Source organism: Ranitomeya variabilis, chromosome 2 (assembly GCF_051348905.1).
Source record: "Ranitomeya variabilis isolate aRanVar5 chromosome 2, aRanVar5.hap1, whole genome shotgun sequence".
Lineage (NCBI taxonomy): Eukaryota > Metazoa > Chordata > Amphibia > Anura > Dendrobatidae > Ranitomeya > Ranitomeya variabilis.
The window spans coordinates 15,383,770-15,395,652 of NC_135233.1; the positions used below are offsets into that span (position 1 = coordinate 15,383,770).

The following is an 11,883-nucleotide window of genomic DNA, read 5'->3' on the forward strand; positions in this document are numbered from 1 at the left end:
ACCGGCCGGTGTGCGTGTACGGACAAGCGCATGTAGGACGTGAGCACATGATACGAGGGGCCTGGTTTGTAAGAAAATTTTGTATGGGCAAAACAGGGATCGTTACATAAGTGAGGCAACAGGCCAGCCCAAAGAAGGGCCACGCTCAAAACTGAGTATTGGGAATTAATCGAATTGTCCCAGGTAGTGGATTCCAAAGAAAGCATGAGAGAAGTCCTGGAGACTGGAGGCTCGAATTGAGGATGTTAGTCTTAGATCATTAGTGGAACGGAGGGCGCGGGGAGGATGGCAGACAGATGAGGAGATGTAGGATGGTGCAGCACTGTGGAGAGGACGGGTAGAGATGAGGAGGAGGTGAAGGGTGGTGCAGCACTGTGGAGAGGACGGGACAAGATGAGGAGATGTATGGTGGTGCAGCACTGTGGAGAGGACGGGTAGAGATGAGGAGGAGATGTAGGGTGGTGCAGCACTGTGGAGAGGACGGGTAGAGATGAGGAGGAGATGTAAGATGGTGCAGCACTGTGGAGAGGACGGGTAGAGATGAGGAGGAGATGTAGGGTGGTGCAGCACTGTGGAGAGGACGGGTAGAGATGAGGAGGAGATGTAGGGTGGTGCAGCACTGTGGAGAGGACGGGTAGAGATGAGGAGGAGATGTAAGATGGTGCAGCACTGTGGAGAGGACGGGTAGAGATGAGGAGGAGGTGTAGGGTGGTGCAGCACTGTGGAGAGGACAGGTAGAGATGAGGAGGAGGTGTAGGGTGGTGCAGCACTGTGGAGAGGACGGGTAGAGATGAGGAGGAGGTGTAGGGTGGTGCAGCACTGTGGAGAGGACAGGTAGAGATGAGGAGGAGATGTAGGGTGGTGCAGCACTGTGGAGAGGACGGGTAGAGATGAGGAGGAGGTGTAGGGTGGTGCAGCACTGTGGAGAGGACGGGACGAGATGAGGAGATGTATGGTGGTGCAGCACTGTGGAGAGGACGGGACGAGATGAGGAGATGTATGGTGGTGCAGCACTGTGGAGAGGACGGGACGAGATGAGGAGGAGCTGTATGGTGGTGCAGCACTGTGGAGAGGACGGGTAGAGATGAGGAGGAGATGTAGGGTGGTGCAGCACTGTGGAGAGGACGGGTAGAGATGAGGAGGAGGTGTAGGGTGGTGCAACACTGTGGAGAGGACAGGTAGGGATGAGGAGGTGTAGGGTGGTGCAGCACTGTGGAGAGGACGGGTAGAGATGAGGAGATGATGTAGGGTGGTGCAGCACTGTGGAGAGGATGGGTAGAGATGAGGAGGAGGTGTAGGGTGGTGCAGCACTGTGGAGAGGACGGGACGAGATGAGATGTATGGTGGTGCAGCACTGTGGAGAGGACAGGTAGAGATGAGGAGGAGATGTAGGGTGGTGCAGCACTGTGGAGAGGACGGGTAGAGATGAGGAGGAGGTGTAGGGTGGTGCAGCACTGTGGAGAGGACAGGAGCGCTTTGTGAGTGAGGGACAAGTTTATATTGGACCCTATAGCGGATGGGCAACCAGTGTAGTGACTGGCACAGGGTGGAGGCATCGGTGTAGAGGATGGACAGGAATATGATCCTGGCTGCTGCATTCAGGACGGATTGGAAAGGGGAGAGTTTAGTAACATGGAGACCGAGAATGAATAAGAGAAACAAAAATACATTTTACAGAGTCAAATGTCAAAAAAGGTTGAATTCTAGAGAAGTTTTTGAGGTTTAGGTGACACGAACGAGCGATGGAAAGATCAGAGTCAAATATGATCACAACAGCGAGTGCGCTACTGGGGAGTAATGGTGGAACCAGACACGGAGATGGTCATATCGGGCACAGGAAGGTTAGTGGAGGAGGACCCACAAGGAGATCAGTACTGGATTCAGTGTTAGACAGAGGGAGGACATGATGTTAGAGACAGCGGACAATCACTGGCATCTGTGGGTGGGGGGTGATCCCATCACTGGAGATGAAAGGATGGATATGCAGACACGTTCTTGTACATATTCTCAGCAGCATGTAAGAAGTTCGACCTGTGAAGCTTCAACTTCAAAACACAAGACGTCACCTTTCTTGGTCGCTACAGAGGGTGAATATGGAAAGTCCACCAATAATAAATGGCTGCAAGTTATAAACATATATAGTCAAGGGGCCTGCTAAGACTTTGTTCAGACGGCCTTAGTGGAGCCTTTGAACATCTGCTATGGCTGTGAGCTCCGGCGGCCCGAGTGTGAATCCAGCGCCCAAATACCAGCAGCGGAGATCCTGAGAACGCCAATAGTTCAGGTCATGGACCCACAGTCTGGCCGGGACGCGCAGCCGCGCTATGCCGGTGTGTCAGGGGTCCGGCACTTCTGGTATTTTCTAATTTAATTTCCTATTAAGAAACAGAAGTAATGAAAATGTGACCAGAGACGAACTGCACAAACCCCAGCAATGTGGTGGGTGGGGGGTCTTCATTTTACTTCTGGCTTATTCGAACCCTTACGTTTTTTGCCGGGATTCACATAAGTTCCCCTGGTTCCTGGGGATGGGGAGGAGGGGTCTTCAGTCCGTGCCCATTTCACATCCATGTACAGCGGCAGTGTGTCCTGTTGCCGTGACGATGACAAGCTATATTGTTTCCTAAGGTTTCTTCTAGACAACCAGTAACAATGTTTACACCTGGATCCAGCAGGCCACAAGAGCAGCGACACCACAAGTCCCAGCCCTCCCCACACACCGCCACCTTGTGGGACACTTATGGGGACAGACAATGAACGCTCGCGGAGTTGGGGAACCTGTTTTTCTAGTTCAGTCCTCAGATCCTTAACAAGTGGCAGGTTACAGCGCAGACGGCAGCAATGTACACAGAAACCACAAACACTCATTAAAGGGGAAGTCCATCCTAAACGCCCCAAGTACCCCACAGCAGCGCCATCATGTGGGGTCTCACACTGCCCCCTGAGCCCCTCCACTTCCCTGGTGATGCCAAATCACTATGTAACCAGACAATGGAAGCTCACTAGACTTGTGTTGCCATCGCCAATGTTATGTCTATGTGGCTGGAAAGCGGAGAGAAGAGGCCGCCGGACGCTTTGTGCCGCTCATCTCCAGCTTTCCATCATAATCACCCATTTGATTGACCATTGGGCACAATAAAATGGCCGCAAGCGCCACCAAGAACCTCAGCCAAATTCTAATGACAGGATAATCGGAGCAGCAGGTGACCATCGAGGAGGACAAAGGAGCCTAAGAGAAAGCAAACGCAGAGGAGGCCGATGGTACAGTCACTTCCTAACGACAACAACAACAGGCGACGTCACTTCCACAAACGGCGTCCTCTGGCCCCAAATAGCTTCAGATACCGCAGGTGGAGTAGACCTCAGCGGCCGGCGCACCCTGCACTCAATGGAGCAGGAGAGGACACAGGGGTTTAAACTTTAGGATCTACTTTTAACAAAAAGGTTTTTTTTTTTGTTTTGTTTTTTTTTTGCAGGTGACTGATCCCAGATCTCTCCAGATAATCATCTGCTTGGCCACTGACAGCGGAAAAACTGACAACTGGCAGCGCTAACCTCAGCGCCCATGAAGACATTATCTCCCGGACCACTCCTTCACAAGGAGTCTGGAGAGAAGCAGTTAATGACAAGGAGGAAGAAGAGGGGCGATCACCCAGACCTCCATTCCCGCCCACCACAAATATAGAGATCTGAAAACTAATGATTATTCACACCACTCTGCTCCATCAGTTTATACAATGTAGCCACCCACAGTCACACTGTAAATTATATGGGAAGAGTGCAATGAATTACATTTAACACCTTCACTTCTAAGAAGCAGACTTTCCTTCAAAAAAAAATAAAGTGCATTCATAAATCAGCCAAAAATGTATCCACAGACTGCCCCCCTGCACACTATACACTTCTTGGTGCTTTAGTGATGGTGGCAATATCTGGGGCAAAGAGACCCCACATCTGTACTCCTGGCACCAGCGACCCCCTCACTTCCCTCCATGGACTTTATTTGGACAGTAAATTATACGATTTTTCCTTTAATGACTTGGACACAATAAGAAGAACATGGTCACTCAGGTCTATGGTCGGCTACAGAACAGAACAATGGGAGAAACTCGAGAATATAAGAGCATTTCTCAGAAACTGCATGTGGTGGGGATGCGAAGGTCTTTTCTACTTCTATTAGTTCAGTGGTCAAGTTTATCCCCCTTTCCCCCCCAGGCAGAAACATCTTAAGATTTAAGTGTTAATTTGTTTTCCACCTTGAAAAAAACACCATTGTGTGAACACTGATTTCAATAGAACAAGAATTTAAAGAAGATTTTGCTGCGGCTTGTGGAGCAGAATTTGCTTCAAAATAGAAGTTTAAAAAAAAACAAAAAACACCTCTGAAAACTAAAGGAGAAAGTTCCATTCTGTCCCTGAGGTCAGTGGATACAAAGTAACAATCTCTCCAGTTATAAAACATCACAGTCCTGAGCTGTAATAAGGAGATGGCGCGGACTTCAGACTTCAGCACTTTCTACTGAAGACAGTTGAGTCATTATTATCAGTCGGCCCCTATGAATATGGCGCTTCGTTACTGACAGCGTCGGTGAATGTGGTGCGGCCATCACAACACTGCAACTGGGCGTCATCTGATCATAAAAGTAAATACACAATGGACCAGCCAACACTTTACACCGGACCCTCAACATCACTACAACCAGGGAGAACCCAGAGTCTAACAAACCTCTAGTGGACCCCCAGTACTGCCCCCCCATACAGACAGCAGCCACTGTGGACCCCCAGTACTGCCCCCCCATACAGACAGCAGCCACCGTGGACCCCCATAGACAGCAGCCACCGTGGACCCCCAGTACTGCCCCCCATACAGACAGCAGCCACCGTGGACCCCCAGTACTGCCCCCCATACAGACAGCAGCCACCGTGGACCCCCAGTACTGTCCCCCCATACAGACAGCAGCCACCGTGGACCCCCATACAGACAGCAGCCACCGTGGACCCCCAGTACTGTCCCCCCATACAGACAGCAGCCACCGTGGACCCCCAGTACTGCCCCCCCATACAGACAGCAGCCACCGTGGACCCCCAGTACTGCCCCCCCATACAGACAGCAGCCACCGTGGACCCCCAGTACTGCCCCCCATACAGACAGCAGCCACCGTGGACCCTCAGTACTGCCCCCATACAGACAGCAGCCACCGTGGACCCCCAGTACTGCCCCCCATACAGACAGCCACCGTGGACCCTCAGTACTGCCGCCCATACAGACAGCAGCCACCGTGGACCCTCAGTACTGCCCCCCCATACAGACAGCAGCCACCGTGGACCCCCAGTACTGCCCCCCATACAGACAGCAGCCACCGTGGACCCTCAGTACTGCCCCCCATACAGACAGCCACCGTGGACCCCCAGTACTGCCCCCCCATACAGACAGCAGCCACCGTGGACCCTCAGTACTGCCCCCCATACAGACAGACACCGTGGACCCCCAGTACTGCCCCCCCATATAGACAGACACCGTGGACCCCCAGTACTGCCCCCCCATACAGACAGCAGCCACCGTGGACCCTCAGTTCTGCCCCCCATACAGACAGCCACCGTGGACCCCCAGTACTGCCCCCCATACAGACAGCCACCGTGGACCCCCAGTACTGCCCCCCATACAGACAGCCACCGTGGACCCCCAGTACTGCCCCCCATACAGACAGCCACCGTGGACCCCCAGTACTGCCCCCCATACAGACAGCAGCCACCGTGGACCCCCAGTACTGCCCCCCATACAGACAGCAGCCACCGTGGACCCTCAGTACTGCCCCCCATACAGACAGCAGCCACCGTGGACCCTCAGTACTGCCCCCCATACAGACAGCCACCATGGACCCCCAGTACTGCCCCCCCATACAGACAGCAGCCACCGTGGACCCCCAGTACTGCCCCCCCATACAGACAGCAGCCACCGTGGACCCCCAGTACTGCCCCCCCATACAGATAGCAGCCACCGTGGACCCCCAGTACTGCCCCCCCTATACAGACAGCAGCCACCGTGGACCCCCAGTACTGCCCCCCCCATACAGACAGCAGCCACCGTGGACCCCCAGCACTGCCCCCAATACGGTCCACACAAGTCGCTTATCATTGACATCTGAAGTGCCCCGAGCAGCACAGAGGATTTCAGGAGCGGGTCCCAGGGATGTGATTGGTCAGACAGTGACTGGGGGGGGGGGGACCCCGGGGGTCTCTTACCTCCAGGATGTCCTCCAGGTCCCTCAGGGTCAGGCAGCTGTACTTGTGCAGGATCTTCCTCTTGCTCTCATCGAACTCCTTGGTCGCCTGCTTCCAGTTGGGCTCCTCCAACACTTGGAAGATGGCGGCCCCTATGGACAGGTAGAAGATGATGGCCGAGGTGAGGAGGGGCCCCCTGTCCACCATGACGGCTGCTGCTCGCACTCACCAGGGCATGGACCCCTGCACTCTGCTATGGGAGCCCCTCGCACCAGCTGTTTGAATTTGGTGCACCCTCCGCGCATGCGCGCTGTTGCTGACCAACTTTTCTGTGATACAATGTAACAAGTTTGTTTTACAAGTTTCCGGCAGCGCAGAGAAAGTGCGGGACAGAAGCCGGAGCCCCGGAGAGCGTCAGCACGGAGGGCGCCGGGAGCAGCAGCATCTGGCGCAGCACCGCGGGCAGACACGTGTCTTGTGCTGCACTGACTCACTGGGGATCATATTTGTAGACCGTGAAGCAGGGAGGAGATAGGGACTGACACCGCCCCGGGACTATCGCGACCGAGCACCGGCCAGGCTTCTCCCCCTGCTGCAACTTCTCCAACTCTGCGGAAAGTTTCCAGACATTGTCCTGCACCCCACCTGAGAGCAGAGAAGACCCCACTACTGGGGGGCTACAGACTACACCCCACCCGAGAGCAGAGGAGACCACACTACTGGGGGGCTACACACATTGCCCTGGATGCACCCCACCTGAGAGCAGAGAAGACCCCACTACTGGGGGGCTACACACATTGCCCAGGTTGCATCCCACCTGAGAGCAGAGGAGACCCCACTACTGGGGGGCTACAGACATTGCCCTGGCTGCACCCCACCTGAGAGCAGAGGAGACCCCACTACTGGGGGGCTACAGACATTGCCCTGGCTGCACCCCACCTGAGAGCAGAGGAGACCCCACTACTGGGGGGCTATACACATTGCCCTGGCTGCACCCCACCTAAGAGCAGAGGAGACCCCACTACTGGGGGGCTACAGACATTGCCCTGGCTGCACCCCACCTAAGAGCAGAGGAGACCCCACTACTGGGGGGCTACACACATTGCCCTGGATGCACCCCACCTGAGAGCAGAGAAGACCCCACTACTGGGGGGCTACACACATTGCCCAGGCTGCATCCCACCTGAGAGCAGAGGAGACCCCACTACTGGGGAGCTACACACATTGCCCTGTCTGCACCACACCTGAGGGCAGAGGAGACCCCACTACTGGGGGGCTACACACATTGCCCTGGCTGCACCCCACCTGAGAGCAGAGGAGATCCCACTACTGGGGGGCTACAGACTACACCCCACCTGAGAGCAGAGGAGACCCCACTACTGGGGGGGCTACACACATTGCCCAGGCTGCATCCCACCTAAGAGCAGAGGAGACCCCACTACTGGGAGGCTACAGACATTGCCCTGGCTGCACCCCACCCGAGAGCAGAGGAGACCCCACTACTGGGGGGCTACACACATTGCCCAGGCTGCATCCCACCTGAGAGCAGAGGAGACCACACTACTGGGGGGCTACAGAATACACCCCACCTGAGCAGAGGAGACCCCACTACTGGGGGCTACACACATTGCCCTGGCTGCACCCCACCCGAGAGCAGAGGAGACCCCACTACTGGAGGGCTACACATTGCCCTGGCTGCACCCCACCTGAGAGCAGAGGAGACCCCACTACTGGGGGGCTACACACATTGCCCAGGCTGAATCCCACCTGAGAGCAGAGGAGGCCCCACTACTGGGGGGCTACACACATTGCCCAGGCTGCACCCCACCTGAGAGCAGAGGAGACCCCTCTACTGGAGGGCTACACACATTGCCCTGGCTGCACCCCACCTGAGAGCAGAGGAGACCCCACTACTGGGGGGCTACACACATTGCCCTGGCTGCACCCCACCTGAGAGCAGAGGAGACCCCACTCCTGGGGGGCTACACACATTGCCCTGGCTGCACCCCACCTGAGAGCAGAGGAGACCCCACTACTGGAGGGCTACACACATTGCCCTGGCTGCACCCCACCTGAGAGCAGAGGAGACCCCACTACTGGGGGGCTACACACATTGCCCTGGCTGCACCCCACCTAAGAGCAGAGGAGACCCCACTACTGGGGGGCTACAGACATTGCCCTGGCTGCACCCCACCTGAGAGCAGAGGAGACCCCACTACTGGGGGGCTACAGACTACACCCTATCCGAGAGCAGAGGAGACCCCACTACTGGGGGGCTACACACATTGCCCTGGATGCACCCCACCTGAGAGCAGAGAAGACCCCACTACTGGGGGGCTACACACATTGCCCAGGTTGCATCCCACCTGAGAGCAGAGGAGACCCCACTACTGGGGGGCTACAGACATTGCCCTGGCTGCACCCCACCTGAGAGCAGAGGAGACCCCACTACTGGGGGGCTACAGACATTGCCCTGGCTGCACCCCACCTGAGAGCAGAGGAGACCCCACTACTGGGGGGCTATACACATTGCCCTGGCTGCACCCCACCTAAGAGCAGAGGAGACCCCACTACTGGGGGGCTACAGACATTGCCCTGGCTGCACCCCACCTAAGAGCAGAGGAGACCCCACTACTGGGGGGCTACACACATTGCCCTGGATGCACCCCACCTGAGAGCAGAGAAGACCCCACTACTGGGGGGCTACACACATTGCCAAGGCTGCATCCCACCTGAGAGCAGAGGAGACCCCACTACTGGGGAGCTACACACATTGCCCTGTCTGCACCACACCTGAGGGCAGAGGAGACCCCACTACTGGGGGGCTACACACATTGCCCTGGCTGCACCCCACCTGAGAGCAGAGGAGATCCCACTACTGGGGGGCTACACACATTGCCCTGGCTGCACCCCACCTGAGAGCAGAGGAGACCCCACTACTGGGGGGCTACACACATTGCCCTGGCTGCACCCCACCTGAGAGCAGAGGAGACCCCACTACTGGGGGGCTACACACATTGCCCAGGTTGCATCCCACCTGAGAGCAGAGGAGACCCCACTACTGGGGGGCTACAGACTACACCCCACCCGAGAGCAGAGGAGACCACACTACTGGGGGGCTACACACATTGCCCTGGATGCACCCCACCTGAGAGCAGAGAAGACCCCACTACTGGGGGGCTACACACATTGCCCAGGTTGCATCCCACCTGAGAGCAGAGGAGACCCCACTACTGGGGGGCTACAGACATTGCCCTGGCTGCACCCCACCTGAGAGCAGAGGAGACCCCACTACTGGGGGGCTACAGACATTGCCCTGGCTGCACCCCACCTGAGAGCAGAGGAGACCCCACTACTGGGGGGCTATACACATTGCCCTGGCTGCACCCCACCTAAGAGCAGAGGAGACCCCACTACTGGGGGGCTACAGACATTGCCCTGGCTGCACCCCACCTGAGAGCAGAGGAGACCCCACTACTGGGGGGCTACACACATTGCCCTGGATGCACCCCACCTGAGAGCAGAGAAGACCCCACTACTGGGGGGCTACACACATTGCCCAGGCTGCATCCCACCTGAGAGCAGAGGAGACCCCACTACTGGGGAGCTACACACATTGCCCTGTCTGCACCACACCTGAGGGCAGAGGAGACCCCACTACTGGGGGGCTACACACATTGCCCTGGCTGCACCCCACCTGAGAGCAGAGGAGATCCCACTACTGGGGGGCTACAGACTACACCCCACCTGAGAGCAGAGGAGACCCCACTACTGGGGGGGCTACACACATTGCCCAGGCTGCATCCCACCTAAGAGCAGAGGAGACCCCACTACTGGGGGGCTACAGACATTGCCCTGGCTGCACCCCACCCGAGAGCAGAGGAGACCCCACTACTGGGGGGCTACACACATTGCCCAGGCTGCATCCCACCTGAGAGCAGAGGAGACCACACTACTGGGGGGCTACAGAATACACCCCACCTGAGCAGAGGAGACCCCACTACTGGGGGCTACACACATTGCCCTGGCTGCACCCCACCCGAGAGCAGAGGAGACCCCACTACTGCAGGGCTACACATTGCCCTGGCTGCACCCCACCTGAGAGCAGAGGAGACCCCACTCCTGGGGGGCTACACACATTGCCCTGGCTGCACCCCACCTGAGAGCAGAGGAGACCCCACTAATGGGAGGCCTGGGGGCAATTACTAGTGCCCTACAGCCTACCTGTTAGTTTAGAGGACTCCACTAGTGGATGTCCTGGGGGGTCTACAAATAGTGCCCTGCACCCCACCTGTGGACCGAGGGGACCCTACTACTGGTAGACCTTGGGGGGGCTACCAATTGTCCCCTGCACCTAACCTGTGGAAATAGAGGACCCCACTTCTGGGGAGCTGCAAATTGTCCCCGGCAGTCCCACCTGTGAGTAAAGGGGACCCTACTACTGGTAGATCTGGGGACTACAACTAGCGCCCTGCACCCCACCTGTGGACCGAGAGGACCCCATTACTGGATGACTTGGGTGGTCTACAACTAGTGCCCTGCTCCCCACATCTGGTGCAGAGGGGGCTACACTGCTCGCTGACACTAGGAGTAGTAGGGACTCCTCTTCTGGATGACACTAGGGGGTAGCAGCAGCCCCCATTTCTGACACTGGGGGGGGTCCAGGTCCCTGCTTCCTGGTGGCACCGAGCTGGTGAATAGGAGACCACTTCTGACGGAACGTACAGAGTATTTTTGGGGTCTTAGTGGTTAAAAGTACCCACTTGAGGCTGATTCTGTTGGAGTGGGGGTCAGGCTATGTGCACACGTTCAGGTTTTTTCGCAATAAAAACTCATTAAAAACGCATACATTATGCATCCTATCACTTAGAATGCATTCTGCATGTTTTGTGCACATGGTGCGTTTTTTTCCGCGAAAAAAGCGCATCGCGGTAAAAAAAAAAAGCAGCATGTTAATTAATTTTGCGGATTTTCCGCATTTTTCCCGCAATTCTATGCATTTGGAAAAAACGCGGTAAAATCACGGTAAAAACGCATGCGGATTTCTGGCATTCTGTCCATTTTTTGTCAGGAAAATTTCTGCCAGAAATCCTGACGTGTGCACACAGCCTCACTGTGAGCAGCTATTGTACGGGGACCCCCATTGGGTGTATAAGGGGCCCCACAAAGCTGACTTCTAGCTGATGGTGTGTACATTAGTAGGGGATCAGCTTATGGCAGAGGCTGCATAGTTGGGGGGCTGCTTCTGTCAAACATTGGATTTATCTGACTCTGGGGGTCTCAGATGGCGGATTGGGGTGAGGGGCTACTTGCCTCTTCCCTGGGGAGACACTTTGCCTTTGGTATTAGGATTACGGGGGAGGGGATTCATTAGTTTGCGGATTCCTGGCTGCGGGGTGGTCTTCGGGGCGGCGGGCATGTTGGGACTAGTAGCAAGAACTTAGATGAGGAGTAATAGGAGGGGGAGATCTAATCCTCCGTGTGCAGATAGACCGGCAGGGCATGCTGAGAGTTGTGGTTTCCCGACATTAGAGCTTTGTATAACATAATGCCATCATATAGCTGGTAGAAGTAAGTGCCCCTCGGGCCCCGTCCGGCAGCAGTTTTGGGATTTGCGCCTCGATGGCGTTCTCGTTCCCGCTTGGTGTCACTGTTGCTGTT

At 56.2% G+C, this 11,883-nt stretch overlaps 1 protein-coding gene and 1 long non-coding RNA gene across 2 annotated transcripts in view; one reads left to right on the plus strand and one right to left on the minus strand.

The window, feature by feature from the left end:
• The window catches only part of KCNK5 (potassium two pore domain channel subfamily K member 5), a 29,433-nt gene extending 22,730 nt beyond the window's left edge, over positions 1 to 6,703 (minus strand). The window contains exon 1 of the mRNA XM_077282032.1: positions 6,244 to 6,703. Coding sequence (XP_077138147.1) covers positions 6,244 to 6,429 — 186 coding nt within the window. The 5' untranslated portion in view covers positions 6,430 to 6,703. The remainder of the gene's footprint in view (positions 1 to 6,243) is intronic.
• Positions 2,687 to 3,843, plus strand: LOC143804192 (uncharacterized). Its single transcript, XR_013220993.1, has 2 exons — positions 2,687 to 3,350; positions 3,477 to 3,843. It is a non-coding gene; the product is annotated as an uncharacterized LOC143804192 (long non-coding RNA).
• Positions 6,704 to 11,883: the final 5,180 nt, after the last annotated feature.